Source organism: Miniopterus natalensis, chromosome 1 (genome assembly GCF_054644295.1).
Source record: "Miniopterus natalensis isolate mMinNat1 chromosome 1, mMinNat1.hap1, whole genome shotgun sequence".
In the NCBI taxonomy this organism is placed as follows: domain Eukaryota; kingdom Metazoa; phylum Chordata; class Mammalia; order Chiroptera; family Miniopteridae; genus Miniopterus; species Miniopterus natalensis.
In genome coordinates, this window is record NC_142081.1 from 180,953,455 (window position 1) to 180,977,631 (window position 24,177).

The following is a 24,177-nucleotide window of genomic DNA, read 5'->3' on the forward strand; positions in this document are numbered from 1 at the left end:
CTGTGTGACCAACCTCACAAACCAACCAAAATAAACTGACTCTTTGAATATCATTGTTACCCTACCCTTTAAAAAGGCAAAAGGAACCGTAATTTAAATACCACTTCTTCCTATCAGAACAATGACAAGTAATAAAAACTGTGGGATACACTTCCATTCTATTACTGTTTCTTTTTAGCACAAAGGAAGCACAGTAACTTAAACTTAATTAAATTTAATTTAAAACATTTAGATTTCAGCCCTCATATCCTGATACTAAGATATCTAATTTGAATAAATATTTCCAATGATGAAATTACTTTTGTTCAGTACAATGAAAACACGTAAAAAAACCTTATTTTTACTTGATAGTCATAGTTTTGAATATAAGAGGCAAATTTTATAAATAAAAACATTAGGTTACCAAGACACCTTTACCCTCTTCGGGATTTGGGTATTTCACTGTCGGGAACTCAGGATCGGGATCTTTCTGTTCGGGAACAGCCTCAGGAGGAACAAAGTCAAAAGCCCTGAAAGCCGACTGCACGAAGCTGTGGCCCACGCCGTGGACAGAGGTGTGCACAAACTGCAACTTGGTCTCCCTGTTCACACTCCTAGAATCACACACATCATGGAAAAACGGTAAAATACACAAACGTGACTCTCAAAACTGGAAGGCTTACAAATATCAAGAAACCAGATCCCTAAGGATGTAAGACATCAACGTAATATGAACGTACAAGACTAATGCCATTTTAAAAAAACTCCTCCCAAATACAATACTGCTCCCAATATATTCGAGTTTTAAATTTTATTCTGTAGTTATTTTCAGCAAATATGATTACTGTCAGAGTTTAAGATACAGCATTCACACCTAGGGCAGGATAACAGAAAGAGCACTAGGCTCAGGTATCAGCCGACAGCAATAATCTGATATATAATGCACGCTCAATTAGTACTAACAATTGCTTGATAAAGTAACATTTCCAATTGGTCAAAGGAGGATAGATTCTTATCTTTTATAATATGTTGGCACAACTGTACGCCTTTTAGGAAAAAAACCTAAATTGCTTTTCTACTTCATATCTCATACAAAATTAAAAATCACCAATGAGCCGGGCTGGCGTGGCTCAGCAGTTGAGCATCGACCTAGGATCCAGGAGATCGCGGTTCGATTCCCAGTCAGGGCACATGCCTGGGTTGCCGGCTGGATACTTGGTAGGGGGAGGGCAGGAGGCAGCCGATCAATGACTCTCACCATTGATGTTTCTATCTCTCTCTCTCTCCCCCTCTCCCTTCCTCTCTCTGAAATCAATAAACACATATTTTTTTTAAAAATCGCCAATGACTCAAAAGATTTAAAAACATTAAAAAATTTAAACATGCAAGTCCAAAAAACGGGGAGGGAATTTTTATTTTTATAACCTTGGTATAAATTAAGAATTCTTAAGTATAACACAAAACCCCGAAGTCATAAAGTAAAAAACTGATAAACATCAAATTTTTACAAAAGTTCAGCAAAAAGATTCAATGAGAAAGTCCAAAGGTAACAATGGAAAGGAAAATGATATTTGAAAATAATAGTCTCATTTTCTATAGAAGCAAAGAGGTTTTGCAAATGCAAAAAATGAACACATACATAGAAAAATACAGATTAAATAAATATGAAAAATAGCTTATTTATAAGAATGCAAATAAAGTGAGATATTACTTTCATCTAGCAAATTGGGAAACGTAAGTTTGATAATTCTCAGTGTAGGCAAGAATGCGTGGATCGTACACTGTTGGTGGGAGTGTCATGTAGTGTAACATTTCTGGAGAGCAATTTGTTAACCACTATCAACTCTGTCAATGCATTTACGATTCTGATGCCAGAAATGTACCTAAGGATACACATGGAAATCCTTAGACACACACACACACACACACACACACACACCAGTAACTGCTCAAGAGCTCCTTGGAGTAGCCCCAAAACTAGAAACCCTTAGTCTTTTTTTTTTAATCTTCACCCAAGATCACGCTAGAGAGAAGAGGGGGGAGGGGAGAGAGAGAAACACTGATCTGAGAAACATCAATTGGTGCCTTCCCTACAGGCCCCGACTGGGGATTGAACCCACAACCCAGGTACGTGCCCTGACTGGGAATCAAACTGGCAACTTTTTGGTGCCCAGGACGATGCTCCACCAACTGAGCTACTCTGGCCAGGTGGAAACCCTCAGTCTTTGTGAAGTAGAACCAGAGGGACAGAAGGAAGGCTTGCAGAAGTGTTTTATTTGTGCCCAACATTTAAAACTTAGGAGAGTTCACAAACAAAATCTAGGTTTTCAGTTTCTTTTAGGGAGAAAAAATCAGATGGTCGGGCAACTGTGGACATTTGCTCATGGTGACACCCAGCTGGCAGGGCTGCTCCCTTCAGGTGGGACTGGGGTTCCACGCACTACACAGGAGTCTCCCCTCTCAGGTGGTCTAATAAACACAATATTAGAGACAACCTAGAAATTTCACTTCTGGAAAATCAGTGGTTTCTTGCTAGGGGGACAATCAGGAGTGGTGGGGCCCATGGCATAGTGTAGAAGGACAACACTGTGACTCGCTCGTCTGCTTCTTATTTCATGATCATTACTGAGTCTGTGTCACTGGGTTAATAAACGGGTACAGCAGACATTACAAAAACAAGTGTCATGTAACAGTGGCTAACAGAGAAGGCATCCATGACAAATTAACTGGGAGAAAAAGGCACAGAACAAACAACACACACAGTATGTTCCTGTTTATGGTCTTATTTACAGAAATATATATCACACACACACACACACACACACACGCTTGCAAGGCCCTGGCCAGGTAGCTCAATTGGTTAGAGCATCGTCCTGACAGACCAAGGTTGTGGGTTAGATTCCTGGTCAGGGCACATACAAGAATCACTGCATGCATAAGTAAGTGGAACACATATATCCTTGCATATGCACAGAAAATTTCTAGAAAGATTAAAAAAAAGTCAGTGTTTCCTATTCAACACCTTTCAGCAAGTTTTATATATATACACACACATATATATGTATACACTCACACACACTCACATACATATATAAGACTACAACAGAGGTCAACAGATGGGGACCTATGGGCCAGCCACCTGCTTTTGTAAATAAACTTTTTTTCTTAACACAGCTGTGTTTGCACTCATTCATTCCCACATCACCTATGCTGCTTTCCTACGACAGCAGAGTTGGGTAGTTGCGACACAGTCTATATGGCTCCCAAAGCTAAACATATCTACAATCTATCTTTTAAGGGAAGTTACCCATCCCCATTCTACGGCTTCTACAATCAGACGCAGCTCCAGTACATGTAGCAACGGAAGCGGACACTGAGAGTCTGGCCGAATCACACGAGCTGCCGGCACCGGAGGGGAGCCCGCAGCCCCTTTACCTGTGAAAACAGTATTTCCGAAGGTCCTCGTAGTAGTCCTTCGTGACGGCAGCGCTCGGGTCGTGAAGAAGCGGACTGCCGTTAATCACGGAGCCGTCCCAGGCTTGAGGCCACGGCTCCAGGTTCTCCTCAATCGCCTGAGAAATCCCTTTATCATGAGGGGGGGTGATCTGAGCTCCGTTATCCCAGTAGACCTGGGCGGCAGGGGAACAGACGCGGACGGTGCAGGGTTAATGGAAAAGCACCCACCCCCTGCGCTCCCAAACTGTAAAGGCTTCGGCTTCACAGAGAAGGACACGTATGTGGACAGACAAATAAAAAAGTACCTTATATCCATTATCCTGCTTGGGATTGTGGGAGGCAGTTATCATGAGTCCAGCACAAAGTTTCAGATGCAACACCGTGTAGGGCTGCCACAGCAGGAAACAAGAGTTTTAAACAACACATTAGGCATACTTAAAATGTCCATCGTGTATTGTTTGTTTGTACCCATTTGTTCCCTTTCAATAAACATAATATATAAATATCATAAGGTGTCCTTCAATATTTTCGTGCCACACCCAGGCAGCATCCTCTTATGGCCCTTAGATCTAACTCACTGCTCAAAATCCTGGGACATGTACCCTAAGGAGAAAGGAGAATATTTTCCGGTGCCTTCTTCTCATGGACTTCTACTTGGTAGAGCTAGAAAACTTTCCAAACCGTAAAATACTCTAATCTTCCATTTCACATTCTTTTAAGCCTTCTTCTTGGGACAGAAGCTTATAGATTCAGTTTATTTCCTCCAACTGCTTTCTCTTCTCTTCTTTCCCCCTACTTGCTTTTAAGAAAAAGATTATATCTTGCTCATTTATCTTCCGCTCCAGGAAAAAATCTCCCTCTCTTGTATTTCTACTTGGTTCCCATCTTTACAAGACCACTTCTCAAAATGGGGAGGGGGGCAGGCTTGTCCCCTCTGTGGCTGCACATGAGATTTTCCACACACAGGCAACCTGACATTCTAACCATCCGTCCGTCCCCTCCACCCTCCCATTAAGCATCACAGAGGTTATTTGTCTCCTTAGCAGCTATTTCACATCCCCCATGTGTCCTGGAGCAAGGAAAAGGGGAGAATGACTCCACGGAGTGGGAAATAATCATGACACTCATTTAACTCATGTCTGATATAAGAATAATCACTTTAACACTTACATAGTACAGAAAACCAAGGATGCTCAAAAACATCACAATTTTTCCATCAAACAATAAAACCTGAACCACATTTGAATATGACACTGAGTGTCCACTGGGTTATTTGCAACCTCAAAGGTGCTGTATCTACCTGTCAGTGCACTAGAGACAGTAAACACAAACCAATGGGCATTACTTCTCCCGTATCTGTACCCTTTCATTTCCACTTGATGTAAGTAGCTGCATTCAAATCATGTTTTTGGCTTAACTTCTAAAAAATATATTCATAGCATCTGGCTCCACTCTTAAAAGTTCTATCTACTTAAAAACAACAGCTGCCATAGTCCCTATGGTCCTTTTCTTTAGATTCTGCTGCATTAAGTATTTGATACAAATCTTACTAAAACATGCCAGGCATGCTTTCTGTACTGGCCATGAATAATATTTAGAGCATCCATTTGCATAAAAAGCTGGTGGTCCAACTTGTCAAAAATATTCATGGTAAGACACGGTTGGAGGTAAATTCAGATTTAGACACGAGAGGTTTCCTAATTGTGATAGCTGGGGGAAAGAACTACAAACCAAATGAAAAAAACACACAAACAGAAGACATTTTGCTAACTAGCTAAAATATCCTTTAAATACAAGCAAAAGGAAAACTGCACTTAAAAAAAAATCAATTCAGATGAATCAAAAGTTGGATAGCAGAGACATATTACTAGGATGTGGGAGAAACATTCCTGGGGAGAAGAAATGATGCCCAGTAAATGCCAGGAGCTCTGTGTCATTCAAACACCTGACTCCCAAAAGCACCAAAGCCTGTAAAATTCAGCCATGTCCCATTCCCAGCCCTGTGATAGGAAATTATAAAATGAACCAGTTACTTACCACAAAAGGGGTTGGGGTTATATCAGAAAACAGGTACACAGGAATCCCCTGAGTGATAAACGTGGTTGCAGCAAGCTGGGCGAATCTGGAGGGGCAGTGAGACAGGGAGAAAGGAGGGTAGAGAGGTGAGGACCGTAGGCGACGGCAGGGAAGGAAATGAACGCTGGCCACTTCTTTAGACTGAGTATAGCAGCCAGAGCAAGGAAAACATTAATACATTTCCATTGGCATAGAACATCAAAGCTGGAACCTTGGGGTCACCTCATTCTACCCGTTTCACAGAAATGGGACTAAAGCCGAGAAAGGCCAGACAACGTGCCCCGTGTCCAGTGGCCACCGAGCAGCCGAGCCAGGCCTACACCCGAGCCTTTCCACTCCCGCTCCATCTCAGCTGCTCTCGGCTGAGAGGTCCTGCCCCCATGGCGCACCCGAAATACCTGGAGACACTTTTGGTTGTCATTGGGGATAGGAATAAGGTTCCACTGGGAGTTCGTGCTAAACACCCTACAGGGCAGTCCCCCACGAAAGGGAGTCGTCTGGTCCGGCGTGAGGTCGCGTGTCAGAAGTGCAGAGACTGAGGAACCAGTCTAACGCTTCCACAATCCAGGGCAGACCACGCAGACTAGCATTTGATCGCATGTTATCTTACTGGCGTATACAAGGCACACTGGCGAATGTATGTACGCCATATATACGCATTACATACACATATCTCGGCTCCATTCAGCCCTTAAAAGGCTTAAATCTTTGTCACTGACATCTTTGTCTTATTCTTACAGCAACAGGCGTAGGACAGGGCCCATGGCATCAGGTCTTTCTTACTGCTTGGAGGAAAACACTTTACCACAATAAATGATCAATTTACTTCCAATGAACAACATTATACCACTGCAGAATTCACCCAACCATTCATTCTCTCCCCAAATTCTGGGAGCTGGCTGGGGCAGCAGAGATCTCTGCATTCTAACAACTGAAAATCCCCAGGATCAAGAGTAATATAGGAGCCCGGCTGGGCGTGGCTCAGCGGTTGAGCGTCGACCTAGGATCCAGGCGATCGGGGTTCAATTCCCGGTCAGGGCACATGCCTGGGTTGCGGGCTCGATCAATGACTCTCTCATTATTGATGTTTCTATCTCTCTCTCTCCCTCTCCTTTCCTCTCTCTGAAATCAATAAAGATATATTAAAAAAAAAAAAAAATCGGAAGTGATTTAAAAAAGAGTAATATAGGAATGACTTTGACAAAAAAAAAAAAAGGTCTCTATGTAGGAGGGAGTCATAAAAATAACAAAATTCATCAAAAACAAGTTTAATAAAAATCTGAATTAAATCTAAGCTGTCTTTACTAGACTGCATGGTACGGAAGTCACTTTCACCCCCATGAAACATTCATCATGTGTCGGGCTGACTTTAAAGGCGCTTTCTTAACATTGGCAAAGGAGACACACAACATACAGGGCGGGCAAAAGTAGGTTTACCATTGTATGTGATACACAGAGTTTATTCTTATTTATTATTTATTATTTTCCATACGAGCAACTATAAACTTACTTTGCCCCACCCTGTACAAATGATTATACACATGACATGTATGAACTAAGTTACAAATGTGCACAAAAAAATTCAATGTGTTCTCTGTATATGCTTAACAGTTATAGCTTACATTCCCCGGCTGATATTTAAAGCTAGAAGATTAAAGAACGAATAAATGTTAGGTAAAATTCTGAGACTACAGTAATATCCAACTCTTTGAGAAGATTCTAGTGACTGATCATGAACGCTTTGCCATGTTTAATATTCAGACTACAATCTCTAAATGCTTGCATGTTGTAGGTGATAGCAGCCCTGAGCTCCACTCCATCGTATCCCATCTGACTCTGGAACCTGAACCGTAAACTTAAGTAGAATTAATAACATCAGTTACTTCTTGGAAATAATGTGGCTCCAAGGCCACAGCAAGAAGTATCTGTACATTAACTGACAATGTTAACATATCTAAAGGATGTATCAAACAGAAACAGGGTAAAAAATGAAGAAATCTGAGAGGCCAAACAGGCAGAGTCAGCCACATATATACACTGAACATGCTCTAGCTGGAGGATCTGACCTGCCATGGGGTCAGTAAAGCATGTGTATGATCTAATTCTAACTGTAAGTTCACAAACTGAAAACCGACAAACTGCTATTCTGGTTTGTACTTCACTCTCTTGTAAATGTAGTCCATGTGCATCTATCTCTGAGAGCTACAGCTTCTCTCTTGCCTGTTGCAAAAAATCACATTTTTGAGCCTGCAGCTGAAGGACAAAAATATTAGGTCATCCTGAGTTCAATCTGGGGGCTGATGTTATCTAGTCCTTGGCCCTGGGCCATGTTCCCTTCCTCAGAGCCAAACATTTGTCCCCATTAATGCTTCTCTCTTAGACTACAAGCTCCCGAAAGGCAAAGATTAGGAGGACTCTGTGAACTCATCCAGCACTGCAGAGTTAACGAGAATTTCATTAACATTAAATATTTGTTTGTTCTTCCAATCTTAAAAACTACTTATACTCTGGAGTGATAAAAAAATTCATAATAGGAGAGGTATTCAAGTAAAAAAAAAGGTCACATTACATGATTAAGAGCAGGGGTTGGCAAACTGCAGGTCATTTTGTAAATTGGGTTTTATTGGAACATAGTCATGCCCCTTCGGTTATGTACTACCTGTGGCTATTTTCTGTGCTACATGGCAGAATCAGTAGCTATGCAGAAGGTGTACATACAACCCACAATGTGTTTACTATTTGCCCTTTAGAGATGCCGGCCTCTTTAGGTTTAAATTGTGGCTCCTTCTTTCACTTTGTGATCTTAGAGCAAAGAGATGAAGGAATTAACCTGCCTTACAAGGCTTACAGGTTATTGTGAGGATTAAATGAGTAAATACCTAAGTGCTTAGCTCGAATTCAGCTCAAGCGATTGCTATCCTAACATCACCGCCATCATCGCCACCACCATGATCACTGCCATTGTCATCACCACCATCATCATCACCATCATCTTCCTACAGCTACATAAGAGAGGGTCTCATTGGTTTGGGAATGTCCCAAGAACGCAGCCTGAAATGGGCATTCAAGAACACTAAGGAGCTCATGAGGCTTCTGAATAGCAGAAGAAAAAAATTTACCTAAGAGGAAGAAAGTGAAGAGGAGGAACAAAGTTGCCACTTAAAAAAAGTTCTGTCATTTAGACATGTATTTACTTTCTAAATTGCCGAAATAATTTCATTTTTTTAACCCAAATGTAAAACCAGAATTCTTAAAAGTTGCAAACAGAATTTACTAATCATTTTGGGTAGTTAAGCAATGTAGCTGACAAATGTTTTTTAAAGGCAAGCTATTGATATGATGACTAAAAATAAAACCACAAAATACACTACAAAGAAACAGAGTATCTTTACCTTCTGCTGCTGCCTCCACTTGCCGGGTGAGCTCGAGCGTCAAAGCTGATCACGACACCTCTTTGCTTAAGGTCGCTGAATTGCTTTTCCAGGTATCTGCAAAATCCCTAAAAAAATACCCCATGGATTAAGAGTATATATGTTTTAACACATGATATGTGTATGATAAATTGGTCAATTTTTTTATACTTCCACAAGAAAACATTGTAGCCAAGAGGGTAAAAATCCCTCAGTAAACAAACTGAACAACAGGAAAACAAAAGCTTTAATTATTGTTGGCCGGAGGGAAATTCTTGTAGTGTATGCCTCATTCGTAGAGGCTCTAATTTCCTCTGAGGTTACTGAACTGAGCCATGAGACATCAATGATGGGGGGACTCACTGTCTTCTGAAACAGCCATTCTATCTTCGGGCTGTTGTCATTAAAGAATGATTTCATTATTTTGAGTCAAAATCTGTCTTTCTGTAGCTTTTACATATTGGTCATAGTTTGACCTCTTGAAGCCAGACAGAGTTTGTTTCTTGAGTCCTGGGATAACATTTCAATTCTGAAAACCCCCTCATCCCACCCTTAGTCTTTTCTTAGCTATTCTCTCGGGTCCTCAGTCTCAACTGGCTCCAGAGTCTTTCCCAACAATTTGGAGACATGAGGACTTTGGACTAAGGCTGAATGTTTTTTGCCCCCTTGAACTTCAGGCCACAGCACAGGAGTGGACCGAGGATGGGGAGAGGGTGCTGTCATTGTTGTAAGCCTTAGACTGGGAGCATCTCACTTCCTTCTGGGGAACCCACAAAACCAACACACAAGTATTCTTATTTCTTTGTATCCCTCAACCTCAGGAGATATACCCAATGCAATAGTTTTGGCCTGGGAAAACTAAAGGCATTCTAAATGGGCTCTCCTCTGGCAACAAAGCAGGTAGTGTCCTCCCTACCAAAATGATTTCCTTCAGCCAAAGTGAAATAACTAATATGAACCATCATTATTACCTGGCCAACCTTTGTTCTCTGATTATCCAGTATTAAACCTGTTTATCCAGTATTCTAAACCTGTTGAATTCAAAGTCCAGTGTTTTCTAATCTTTGGTATTGCCGATTGAAGTGGTGTCACTGCATCCACTGTGGTATGGGAATTGTGTGTTTTGTCATTTCTAGACAGGTGTACTAGCCCACATTCTGCATACTTTTTATTTGTATAATTGGCTGTGTCGTGTAATTGGACTGATATGGCCTCCTCAAGACCTCTACCTGCTGAAAAACAGTATCACAAACAAACAGAACACGTTAGATCAGTCAGTTATCAAAATCTTATCAAAGGTATTGGGTTTCTTTGGCCTGCTGCTGGTACAGAGCAGGCCAAAATATCTGAAACCCCCCCCATCCTCAGGCACTTAGAATTAGTGTAAAAGAAGGAATATAGGCTCTGAAGGAAAATAACAGTAAAAATAATGCTCCTAACAACACCACATAGAACTTTCTTGGTGTCAGATTCTCAGCACTTGGCATATTTTTACTCATTCAATCCTCGTAACAGCCTGTTGAGGTAGGTACAATTGTTGTTCCTGTTGCACAGAAGAGGAAACTGGGGCACCAAGAGATTAAGAAACATGTCATTTATGCTTGTAGGGTGGAGTCCAGACCCACAGACATTGTGCTTGTATGCTTGGCAGGGTGGAGTCCAGACCCACAGACATTGTGCGCTTGTAACCCAGCACCGAACCCCCCCTAACCAGAGCTGGGGAACAAATCCCGGCTTTGCTACTCCTGTATCAAGGCAAGTTGCTGAGCCTCTCTGAGCCTTAGTTTTCCCATCTGTAAAAGGGACTTGGCAAAGTTGATCTGGGGTTAGTGATATTAGATACTAAGTATCCAGCATAGTACCTGAAACAGGTCTCTATCCTGTTTCCCATTGGGGTGTTCTCGATTCACATCCCTCTGCGTCTTAAATCCAACCAGATGAATCTGGGGGCACCATGAGGATACCTGAGACCAGCAGCCCGGGTGCCAAGGCCACAGTGAAAGCCAGCACATTCCGCCAGGTCACTTACCCAAGGCTGGGAGTGGAAGCCTGGGGTGTTTGTCCTGGGAATCCTGCTCGTCTAATTTGGAAACCACTCCTCGATTCTGCAAATGCCCTGCTGCTCTCTTGACATTGTCTTAACTCTTAACATCCCCGCCTCCTGTTGTCAGTGTTCCAATGTGGGCTGGGTGAGCACTTCAGAGCGGAAGGGACTGTGGGGGAGACTATGCCGGGGTAGCTGACTGTACGAGACCTTAAAGGGATTTGCTCGTCGTAGTATTGTAGGCTTCTTAGCTACCGCTGCGTCGAGTCCCAGAAGAGACCAACTCCTCCAGGGAACAGGAGGTCTGAGCCAGGTCCCAAGGCCTTTCTGGGGATAGACTGCATCACTCCTAGAAACTAGATGGAGATGAATGCAGAAAAGACTCTATGTTCATTGAGAAGCCCATAGAATCCCCTACCATTAGGCCTAACTGGACATGTGACCAACTGAACTTTTCGAAGACGGCCACGCCAGTATCTCCGATCCCACATGCTTCTCTCATGTGACACTCACGTTCCTCCAATGAGATGTGGGTGTCTACATACCTCCTCCATCAATATGAGCAGCCTTACTAACTCACTTTTAACAAATGCAATATGGTGGAAGTATGTGATTTGGGATGACATCCAAAACAAGGTTGTAAGAGTCAATACAGCCTCCAGCTGGCACACACACTCTCTGGGTGCTATCCCAAGCCCCATATTGTAAGGAAGCCCAGGCCCCAGCTAAGATCTCAGCCAAGAGCCAGCAATAGCTGGAGACATGTGAGGGGGTAGCTTCCAGGTGACTCCAGGCTCCTTGCTGGCCCAGGTAACACTATGTGCAGAGATTGGCCGTCGCCACTGAGCTCCACTCACACTGCGGATGCAAAATTAACTATTTAAAATCACTGTTTTGGGTGATTTGTTCTACAGCCCTAGTAACTTGTCCTATGGGGGTTTTGCTACAATGTGTCCAACTGCCTTTTATGCTGGGAGGTACACGTAAGGTACACATAGTCACCACAGTCAATTTTTCCAGCCTTTTCTTTCCCAGAATTAAAGTGTCCTTCATTTGTCACAAGTCTAAGTAACTGAAGACGTAAGAATCTGTTCTCCTTCATTTCCTTCATAAATAGCTCTTCTATTTTGTTAAAGGCTTCATGTCTATTCCTAAAAGTCTGGTCTAGACTCTGACAGTAAAACTCACAAATGAAGGCGAGGGCACTCAGCAATACTTTCCACCCATACTGTACATTAAACCTAAATAGAACTGGCTCTCGGTAAGCCTGGCAGTTAGAAGAGCTTCTCAACGCTTCCATCTATACACCTACAACAAAAACTATAGAAGACCATAAAGGTCAGTGAGCTTAGCTGGTGAAGCTGCACTGGAATGAGAGACCCATGAATCTGTTTTAGTCATTATTATGTTCCCCATGTCTGGCACATAGTAGGCACTCAATAAATCTGTTGAATGAATGAATGAATGAATGAAGAATGAATGGCTGTGTGAGTTTTGAAACAAGCACTGCTTTTTCTAAAAGTTTTTTGTTTGTTTGTTTGTATTGATTTTAGAGAAGGGAATGGAGAGGGGGAGAGAGAGAGAAAGAGAAACACCAATGGGCACACACCTGGACCAGAGATCAAACCTGGGGATGCGCCCTGACCTGGAATTGAATGGGACAACACTCAACCAGCCGAGCCAAACAGCCAGGGCAAACCACCACCATTAACCAACTGAAAGCCTTACTTTATGGAGTAAATGTGTGATTCTTATGCCCAAACAAACCCACAGGGCCTGGCCGTCATTAAAACAAATTCGGCCTGCCAAACACAAAGGGAGCCTGGGGTGAAATGAATCAAACAAGGAGGCCTTTAGACTGAGGTGGCTTTGACGCCCTCACAGCCTAAGGGAGCAAACCAAAACCTAAGCTTGCAAATGACTCAAGGTCAAGAAATCAAAACCTAAGGACAACTAAGCACCAATAGCCACCTAAGCTTTCCCAAACGAGGGAATGGCCTGCGCTGTAGCCAGTCTATTAATTTCCCTGCTTTGCTTCCGCCTTTCTCCAAGCTCCTGTCAGTGGAGGGCTTCTAACCATTTCCAGTTTGGTGCTGCCCAGTTCAGATGGGTCTGTGCTCAGATAAATTCTTAAAAATCTTAATACGCCTCAGTTTATCTTTTAACACTGGGGGGGTGTTGAGAATAACTAAGACATATAAAAATGTGGTACCTGTGTGGTCTGGATGATGGTGAGGTCGTTCATCCGAGCAATGCCGGGCCCCATGGCGGCGCGGAGGCCGGCTGTCCCAAACTCCATGCGAGCCCCAAAACATTTCTGCAGTTCCTCTTTATTGCCTTCTGCAACGAGTTGTTTCACTGACTCCAAAGTCAAAGGGTTCTGCAAAACACAGATGTATATACGCCAGATATAGCCAGGCGAGTAACAACAAGAAATCTTAAATATAAAAAGTCCACAATAATTCTACCCTGGGGGAGGAATACATATGTGTCATACATATGGGCTTTTCAATATTTCAGTATTTTGATGCATTTGAAATATAAAGTCGGTTTTTCTGAATTATGAGTGATATTGTGATTAATAAGAAATACATCGTTTTAGAATAGTTCAGAATGGTTTTAGAATAGAAATATATACATTATTTAGGCTTTCCCTTTATAATGTAAGCATTATTTTATTTCCTACCAAGGCAAGTGATTTTGGAAAAATGGAATGAACTTACAGGTTTTGGGGTCTAACACCCAGAATGGAATCTCAGCCACACACTCACCAACTCTATTCACTTTGGTGAAGTCTAGAACGTTCCTCACATGATGGTTTTGAGGTGACTTACATTAAATCCATTAAATTAATGTACATCTTTCTCTGTCTGCACTTAATTGCAACTGAATGTTCATTTTCTCCCCTAATGCTTTCAAATTTTCCCAGAGAGCTCAAGATTATATAATTTAAACCAAAACCTTATATTTGTAATATTTTATAACTTGTACAATGATTTCACATACCTGGTCAAATTTGAGTCTTGTAATGACTTCAAGACACAGACAAATAACAAAAAGCGCATTTTATAGATGGAGATTAAGAGATTAAGGGGATTAAGAGATTTGCTTAATAAGCAAGAATTTTGATAAGCATGAAATTTTGTGCTTTTTCTATTACACCCACTGCTTCCAATAAACATTCCCATAAATCATTTCAGCTCATTTTACACTGCCCTGTTTTCTTTGTACAACAGTTGCAGAAAAAGGTTAAGAATGGAGAAAAATGACAGTCACATTAATTCCATATCAGACATTTTAAATTAAGAATTTAGAGGAACAACAGAGTAAGCACTTTATTTGTTACAGTCATCATCTCAGTGGGTGAACATGCAGGCAAGATATGGCCACATAATTAAACTTTGAAATGCTATTGCAATAAAACCTTGGCCCTCTGGAATTATGCCCACATTTCTAGATTGCACCAGATTCAAGAGGAATCCAAGTAAAAAGCCCACCTTTTTGGTTAAAAGCAATAGCCACTGATCACAGAGCACAATCTGACCAATCAGATGGGCAGATGCCCCCAATGAAGGGCTCAGGTCTGGAACATAAAAGAGATTCAATCAATACTTGCTCAGTGAATGAGAAAACAGAAACTTCAAGGTCACACCCAGTATCCGGTGATTCTCAGTATAGATGTGGAAAATCCTAATTGGATTTGGTATCATAAAGACCAATGAGAAACCAAAGGAATGCAAAGTCAGTAGGGCAGCAGAGCTGAGAAGCAGCCGAGGGGTGACCAGAGCTGACAGCAGCTGAAGGAACAGGGTGAAGGCTCAGTGGACATGCAGGGCGACCTGCCGCGCTTGGGGCTCAGGCCAGAGGGCAATGCCTTCAGCTAGCAGAACGTTCCCTCTTGCTGCCACCTCCAACCAAAGAAGAAACGGGGAGAGGAAAGAAGTGGTGGAAATTTTTTAAAAAAGAAAAAAAAGGGGGGGGCACCATCCCCTCATCTCTACCCAGACAGGTATCATCTCTCTACACAGATACATTTTGTGGAAATTAGGGGTTTACTTCTTCAAAGGGAAAGTTTTATGGAACAATTCACCACCAGTTAAAAGATTTCTACACACTGCAAGTTACGAAGTTATCAGAAATGGAAACACTTTCCTTCCCTAAAGAATCGCAAGGCTATCTTTCCAGGAAAGGGAAGCCACCCAGAGCTGACAACAGCATCCAGAAACAGGATGCGCCTTTCATGTCCCGGGCCGCGGGGTAAGGAGGGAGAAGGGAGGCCTGGCCCTGCGGGCGGGACCTGCATTCTTCTTCATTTACTCAACAGATGTTTTGGGGGGGTACCCCTCTGCTTTTCAAACATTTGTGTTACGAACGACCTATTAGTGCCTGTTTTTGCTAAAGGAAACAAAGAAATCAAAAGATGACTTTTAGTTTTATGAAAAAAGGTGAAAAGTGAAAACAGGGGTCAGCATTTGTTTGGCGGCAGCCCTTACAGAGGCGGGGGCCCCCAGCCGCGACAGTGGCCCTGCCGCGCTCCTTCTGGAGCTACACTCAGCATCTCAGCCCTGAGCCCCCGGGGCTGTGAACTGCGTCTGTGAGCTCCTGGCCTTTATCTCGGTTTATTGTGAGCATTTCTCAGCAGGATGCGTCCTAAGGTATCAGAAAAGCCCAAGAGTTCATAGGTGTTAGGTTTAGCATAAAACTGGACGTAATTAAGCATTTTGATCATGATGAAGGAAATAAAGACTGCCTGCATTGAACTTGCCTGTGTCTACCTCTCTACTATTTACACGTAAGAGTCCTGGCAGCTGCTGAAGTTACTCTTGGTTCTGCTAGCAGCCAAGTGGTCTCTCCAGTAACGGATAAAATGGAAAGTCAGCTGCTAGGCGACTGACAGGTGTACAAAGTCAGGTGTATATTTATCCTATCATTCCTGCTTTTACTATATGTTAGGGTTATTTTAGGCTTTGTGTGTTATTTGGTATCACTTGGCAGGTTATTTTTGGGATCTGGGAATGCTGAAAATATTTTCCTTATAAATTAGTGGTAACTGCTTCTTTGCTTTCTGCCCTCTGAGCTTACCAAAGGTTTCATAGGAACGCTCAACTTTCAGATAGTGGGGGAAACCTGTATCTACTGTGTGTCTGCACCGCCAGGCCCTATAAACCATGAAGGTTGGTGAAGGCATGGACAGGACCTGCTACACGACTTGCTGGAGTCCAGCGCAACATGAAAAAACGGGGCCCCTCTTTCAACAACTTTTAAGAATTTCAAGACAGGACAGCAGAGTATTTAACCAAGTGCTGGGCCCTCCTAGGAGAAGGGGTCCTGTGCAACCCCCATCGGATCTCATGCCTTTGAAATCAGCCCTAGAATCAGACATTAAAGAAACACACCTACCAACAAATTTTTGTTTTGTTTTGTTTCTGAACAATCACACTGAGTAAGAGCTGGGCAGGAAAAGTACAGCCTGTTTAGGGAGAGTATTAGGGGGAAATGATTAACCCTCAGGAGTCAGGGAAGGACACTCTACATAAACCACTTTAAAAAAAACAAAAAACCCTCACTCGAGGATATTTTTCCCATTGCTTTTAGAGAGAGTGGAAAGGAGAGAGAAACATCGATGTGAGCGACGTATGACTGGCTGCCTCCTGCACGCCCCCCAACCGGGATGGAGCCCGCAACGTGCCCTTGGCCGGAGCCGAGCCACGGACCTTCAGTCCGCAGGCCCGCGCTCTACGCCCGAGCCCAGCCGGCCGGGGCTGCAGAAACCATTTTTAAGTTCGGAGCCGAACCACGAGTAACAACATGTTTGAAAAACAAGTCTGGAGCCGGCTTCCTGACTCTCTGCTCCAGCACCTAAGAGACTGAACAGAGCCCCGGTGCGCGCCCCAAGGGTCCCCGCCCACCATCTCCGCAAAGTCCTGAGAAAGTTGCGCGAGGTCGGGCGCGCCCACCGGGGCGGACCCGCGTCTGCGACCAGGCGCCCGGGAGGCGTGGATGGGACTCCGCTCGGCGAAGCTCCCGGAGCCGAAGGGACGCGCGGCAGGAGCTCTCCGGGCGCGCGCGGGAGGGAGCGCACCCCGACTCGGGGCGCGTGCAGCTCTCAGGGGGGACGACCCTGGAGCCCGGCCGGCGCCCCCGGACTCCAGACCCCGCAGGCCTGGCCGGGGGGCCGGCTTTGTCCCGGCACAGCCCTTCCCGTGCAAACTCCAATCGTGCCCCACGCCGGCCGGACCCGCGGAGGCCAGCGCGGCTCTGTGTCCCGGCGCCCGTCTTCCCGTGGGAGGGGTGGAAGCAAAGGACGCGCCGGGACGGCACGCGCCTGGGGAGCGCGCAGAGGACCCCGCCTCCGCGGGGCGCCCCCAGCCCCCCGCCGCCCCTCACCTTGTCCCACCGTAGCCACCGGGCTGTCTCCTGGTCCAGCCGCGTATCCGCGCCGGGGCCACTGCCTCCGGGAGCCGCCGCCGCCGCCATCCCCCAGCTGCCACCACCGAGCTCAGGAGGTGGCGATCTCGCCCTTCCGGCCGGGCGCGGAGAGGCGGGGACCGGCGGCGGGGCGGGGAAAGCGCGGCGGGGCGGGGCCGCGGGACTGACTCGCTCCGCCGGCGAGCACGCCCCCTGCAGTTCACCCGCGCGCCTCTAGGGCAGCGGGCGGCAGGAGGACCGGGTGGGGGCCGGGTGGGGGTGGGGTGGGGGTGCTGGGTCCTTCCCATCGTCTCTGAAAGGGTCCCTAGGTCACCCCCATTCATACAACAGCGATTCACTGAGTTCCTACTATGCGCCAGGCGCCGGGTCAGGTGCTGGCATCCAAGGATGGGTAACCTCAGGACCTTAAAATGTAAGTGGAAGTTCTGAGGGTCAAGAATAACCTAAAAATTATTGTGAAAGATGAACAAAGTGTGAGGATGAAGACAGACGATGGAACAGATTGGAGAGTCCAGAAACAAAACTATACATGTGTGCTCAGCTTATTTATTTCCGAGCAAGGGGACAGGACTTTTTTTTCCCCCAGTGAGTGGTACAGGGTCAACTGTATATACATATTGGAAAAAGAAAAAAGGAAGTTGAGCCCCTAGGACATGTCACATGCAAATATGCATTCCAGGTTAATTGTAGATCTAAGTGTGAAAGGTAAAATGAAACTTCTGGAAACTAGGATAGGAGAGGTCATCTTCATGACCTTAGGATCACTAAGCCGCAAAGGAGACGCGTGCAGTGAGCATGAACAGTCGTGTGCAAGAATGTTTCTAGCAACATTATTTGTGCTGGCCCCAAACTAGACACAACCCAAACGTCCATCAACAATACAATGGATAAGTACATTGTGGTTTATTCACACAGTAATAGAAATCAGTTATGGAATATTCATACAGGAATAAATGAACTATGATGCACAATACCATGTATTTCCAGACCGGTGAGCCCTGAGGAGGAAATAATGTGTGAATAGACTTTATCAGTATGCTCATTACTAGCCATAAACCCAAAGTTCACCAACAGCAAACACTCCTGCCACTCAGCTGGAGTTTAATGTTCTTTCTCAGTGAAAAAAATCTTAAATACCTATTATTTATGTCTATTTTCATTAAATGCGTTCATATAATTGGCTAGTTTTCTCTCATCACTCATTTTAATAGTTCTTTGCCCATGAACTCCCATGAGGCCTTCTGAGCATTAAAAATTCACCAGGGCTGGTTTGCGTTCCCTTTCCCCAGCTTCCTCTTTCCACTTTTCCTTCTTCACGGTGCCCAGTTGTCTAGCACGCCTTCCCCCACCCTCACCTCCCCTTCGGACCTGTCACAACCAGAGAGCAGGGAATGAGTCACTCACTCTCATTAGGTGGTTGGTGACCGGTTAAGCGTAAATGTGTCCTTTTGCCTGAGGTGTTTGGGTAATTGAACAGGCACTAATGAGCAGGTGCGTTTCGCAAAGTGTTGTCATTGACGTGCTGTGTGCCTTGGTTTCCTGTCTCAGCCGGAAGAGATGCCCTGATCACATCATCTGAAAGTGTAAGGATAAAACTCTCTAAGAGATCTGTGCTTGAAAACTTCAAAGCCCTCTAAAGTGTTAGCACACTCATTCCAGCTTGGGACCAGCCCTTTAATTTAAAAAAAAAAAAAAAAGCACCTCTACAAAGTGTTGAAATTAAGAGACTTAATAGGAAGAGAAAAATTATTTATTCTGAACACCACAAAATTCCTGATGTTTCCAAAACACCACTGTTCTGGCAACTGAATATTCAGCCTCACATTTTAAGTCAGAACCCAGAAAAATCACCGTTTCTGTTGGGGTAGTCACTGGGTAAATTACTGTGCTCCACATTAAGCTGCCTGGTAACATTGTGTTTTTCTCTCTCATCAGGATTACTTTGATCTGCCGCTTTCCCACCTCAGTCATTTCTAATTTTCTCTACATTATATGGAAATTAGTTTTGTCAATGTGAAAAACATTCAAACCTAAAGAGAATTTTTGTGAGTTTATTGGAGCCATACAGTCGACAGCTTCCGGGAAGAAAAATCTCAATGGCTTGAGATGATGCTCCCGAGAATGGCAGTTTTGCACTTTATTTTTTCCATTACAATCAACAGAGGATGGAGGTGAGTAACCTGAAATCTGCTGCTGATAGATTAGGACAGTAGAGATAGTAAAGCCGGGAAACCTCTGGGATTAGATACAAAGAAAAGTGAGACACATACATCTTTTTTGTTTGTGTTTTTTAAAAAATATATATGTTTTTATTGATTTCTGAGAGAGGAAGAAGAGGGAGAGAGAGGCACAGAAACATCAATGATGAGAGAGTCGTTGATCGGCTACCTCCTGCACGCCCATGACTGGGGATCAGGCCCAAAACCCGGGCATGTGCCCTGCCCAGGAATCGACTGTGACGGCCTGGTCCATGGGTGGACGCTCGACCACTGACCAACACTGGTCCGGCTATACACATACATCTTTTACATAGATGGGTGCAGGATAGTTAATAGTCGATAATTAACAGGATAACAAAAACAATGAGAGGATTTTTGGTCTCTGTCCTGGAACATTGGTTGTGCCCTGGAAAAAGGGGAGTTACCCTGACATTCTAAAGGTATGTTACCCTAGATGCAAAAGACAATAGACAGGTTCTGTCTAAGTAAAGATTGACTTTTGTCAGGGAAGATTCTAGCCTAGGATATGACTGCCCGTCATAAACTGTTTTTAGTTAAGAAGTTTTAATTTCAGACCACCCTTTGTGGTTATTTTAGGTTTCCAACTTTGCAAGGCCGCCATGCCGGCCTGCCCTGAGCTTGTCTGGTTAGCATGTGGCCCCTTTTGGTCCACAGTTTGTACTTCTTGAGTGAACATTAGAGAGGAGACCAAGAGTGTGCTGCTAAAACAAATACAGGCCCCAATAAAATTACATTGTAGCCCAGCCAGGCGTGGCTCAGCAGTTGAGCATCGACCTAGGATCCAGGCAATCGGGGTTCGATTCCTGGTCAGGGCACATGCCTGGGTTGTGGGCTCGATCAGTCACTCTCTCATCATTGATGTTTCTGTCTCTCTCTCTCCCTCTCCTTTCCTCTCTCTGAAGTCAATAAAGAGATATATAGTAAAAAAAATTTTTTTTTAATTACATTGCAAAGATAATCTACAAATCAAATTTTAAGGTGGATAAAGCAACTTTAAATTCCTTAAAGTACCACTGTGTTTAACTCAAGAAAAAAATTTAAACCTGTACACTTTCCTTTCAAGGACTGAGCTGCAGGGCACCCCAATCTGCAGGACGCCCGAGCAGGCGCAGCCAGAGTTAGAGCACGGAACCCAGGGAGTGTGGTGAACTGGCAGCCGAGTGAGGCAAGTGCTTCGAGGACTGGCCAGCTTCCTCAAACTGTTGCTGAGAAGAAGGAAGGAAATTTCCAAAGTTACCACTGGAATAAAGAACATACAAATTTGCCCTGCCATTGAGGCTCAGTGGTTGAGCATCGACCCAGGAACCAAGAGGTCGCTGGTCAGGACACGTGCCTGGGTTGCAGGCTCAGTCCCCAGTAGGGAGCATGCAGGAGGCAACTGATCAATGACTCTCTCATTGATGTTTCTCTCTCTCTATCCCTCTTTTTTCTCCCTTCCTCTGTCTCTCTAAAATAAAAAAAATTAAAAATAAAGAATACACAAATTCACCCTGGCCAGTGTGGCTCGGTTGGTTGGGATGTTATTCCATACACTGGAAGGTTGTGGGTTCGATTCCTGGTCAGGCCACATACATAGGTTGTGGGTTTGATCTCCAGCTGGGAGGCAACTGATCAATGACTCTCTCTCTCTCATCCTCTCTCTAAAATCAATAAAAAGCATATCCTTGCATGAGAAAAAAACAAAACAAAACAAAAAAACCCTCTACATTAAAATGATGGTTTGGGCCATTTCTTCTTTCTAAAATCAATTTTTTAAAAGGCAAATCCTTAGTTGACGGGGGAGGGGGAAAGAAGAATACACAAATTCTAGGTGTTTCCTTGAGATTTCCAACCTACAGAAAGAAACCATTAGCCTCCTAGTTCAGTGACTCCAAAACCTGAACTATAGTTAGACCACTGTGCGTCACAGGGTGGGACTTAGGAATCTGCATTTCAGGAAGTCACAGTTCTGATTCTGGTGGTCAGCGGGGCTTGGCCTGGCTAGACTTCATCCAGAACAATAACTGATAGCTGGGCTTGGCCACACCTACAAATCCCTTCTCAAACTTCAGATATTCTGTCCTCAATGATAATTCACATATCTGAAGCTTGTAATCCTCTTGGATTAGTGCCTGGCATGATTCTGAGCATCCTGTTTTAAAATATTCATTTTGCTTTCTTTGTGAGGGATTTTTCTTGTAGAGTTTTGCATCATAGGTGATATCTATTCTCATGCATGAGCCCACCTGTCATTCAGATATTGAAGACTGTTCCTTTTTAATGAAAGTGTTAGGGGTTGAGACAGAGGCAAAACTGTTCTTTCAGTGGCTTTTGTGAAGGACAACTTAAACAACAAAGAATACAGTTTATAATTCAGTTATTAACCCTGTAGCCATCTTTTAAGCCATAAAGACTTCCTGTAGCAGTAAAAAGACGTAATATTGTTTCTTGCATTAATGGTTATTTATTTTTATTATGCAACCTAGTAATACTATTCTCTGAAAGTGAAAGTATTTTAAAAAAAATTTTTTATTGTGGTAAAATATACATAATGTTATTTGCCATTTTAACCATTTTTAAGTGTATGGTCTATGGTGTTAATCACATTCACATTACTTTGCTACTATCACCATCATTCACCTTCAGAACTGAAACAGCTCTTTTTTAAATGTCTATCGTTGTTTTACATGCTTAATATCCATCTAAAAATTAAGTGTTGGCCAAGTTAATTAAACTAATTAATATTAAACTAATATCAATATTAAGAGAATATTACTGTAATAAAATAACTTAAAAGAATATCTTGAAATATTTAATCTTCCTCTTTTTTCTACTGTATTAGTTTTCTATTGCTGGATAACAAATTACCTGAGGTTAACAGCTAAAAACAACCAATATTCTACATTCTTTTTACTCTATTAAATCTTCAAAATCTGATGAGTGCATTACACGAACTTTACATCTCAATTTGGACTAGCCTCACATGAAGTGCCCTGTAGACTCACGTTAACATACTTGCGGGTGAAGACACACCAGTGATGATGAGGACTGCCTGGGCCTAAGCACTTCAGAGCTTATTCTGGATCTCACAAGAGAAGATTACAGGATAAATGCTCAAGCACGTGGCAGTTATGCCAACTACACTTAGTTCACATTGTATCATCAGGTCTTTGGATGGTCTTAGCTAGATGAAATCCTTCTAGATGGAGGAGCTGGGCATAGTCTTGGTTAAGATAAGGTGGGAAGATGTGGTCTGTAAAATATTAACATTCCAGAATCTTGTCTACTGACAGGCTTAAACTAAGAAAGGCTATCCAAGGCTAGCCAAGATACAAAGTTATTATTAATAGCTTATTGCAGTTATGGCAAAAGTGTTGCAAATTACTACCGCAACTCACATGCACGCAGAAACATAGCCTCTGTATTTCTACAGCCTATTTATTTTTCCTGTCTCCAGCATGAGAAGTTAATGCTCATACACTGGTGATGGTGTTATCGGTGGAAGTGGGAGATCCCTTTCCCTCCTGGGTGCTGGAGGTTGGGTTCCTACGATAGCTTGAGAAAAAGAATTTTCTAAGACTCACACGGGAAAATGAGTGATTTTTATTTGCGTGGAGTTATATCCCTGGGTTTCAAAAGTCCCATTTCCCTTAAACCAGTCCTAGAAAAGGTGCAGCTGGGGATTCAGCAGAACTAAAAGCAAAGCCAGTGTCCAGAGTTTCCGTTCCATGGTGGAGTTAAGTCCAGCCCAGCATCGGGCTAGTCCCAGTCCATTAGTCTATTGTGTGTTGGGTCCATGTGGCCATGAGCCATGTGGGCAAATGCAGGGGAGTATGCCCCCTGCAACAAGAGTCAGGAGCCCAGCATTCAGGGAGGCAAGAGCAAGAGAGGGAAGCACTTTGTTTAGGAGCTTAAATATCAGATCTGCCAGTGCTTGCAGTGGCCATGCCTGCACACCTACTCTGGCCAATGCCTGTTCGCAGGCATGACTGACAGACAAACACCCTCTCTACATTATTTAGATGCTGCTGGGCGTGCATCTATTCTTTCTTTGTCCAGTCCCTCCTCCCAGGATCTGCAGGGAATAGACCCGGAGAGTGTTAAACTGCAGCTTTCTGGTACAAATGGCACACTTACATTACTGGCCTTCCCTTTGCTCCCTTCCTGTTAATGAATTAATAACTGAGTTAATGATAATGTTATCAATGGGACTGTATATTGGCAGAGCCACCTTGAAAAACAAGCGCAACTAAAAATATACATACTCTCTGCTTCACCGCTTCCAGCCAAGGTATGTAACCTAGATCAGGGGACTGCAGATATTTTCTGTAAAGAACCAGATAATAAATATTGGGGCTTCGTGGGCTGGAAGAGTTCTGTCACAGCTACTCAACTCTGCTGCTCTAGTTGGAAAACTGTTATAGACCACACAGAATTGAGCGGACGCTTTTATGTTCCAATAAAGGTTTATTTGTGGACATCAAAATTTGAATTTCATATAATTTTCACATGTCACAAAATAATGTTCTCTTTCTTTTTTTCAACTATTTAAAATGTAAAAATT

General features: G+C 43.5%; 1 protein-coding gene across 1 annotated transcript in view; it reads right to left on the reverse strand.

The window, feature by feature from the left end:
• PGM2 (phosphoglucomutase 2) overlaps positions 1-17,442 on the reverse strand; it is a 32,332-nt gene extending 14,890 nt beyond the window's left edge. Inside the window, exons 1-7 of the mRNA XM_087827862.1 lie at positions 17,353-17,442; positions 13,178-13,345; positions 8,904-9,010; positions 5,473-5,557; positions 3,741-3,824; positions 3,415-3,608; positions 404-593 (exon numbers count right to left, since the gene is read on the reverse strand). Coding sequence (XP_087683988.1) covers positions 404-593; positions 3,415-3,608; positions 3,741-3,824; positions 5,473-5,557; positions 8,904-9,010; positions 13,178-13,345; positions 17,353-17,442 — 918 coding nt within the window. The remainder of the gene's footprint in view (positions 1-403; positions 594-3,414; positions 3,609-3,740; positions 3,825-5,472; positions 5,558-8,903; positions 9,011-13,177; positions 13,346-17,352) is intronic.
• Positions 17,443-24,177: the final 6,735 nt, after the last annotated feature.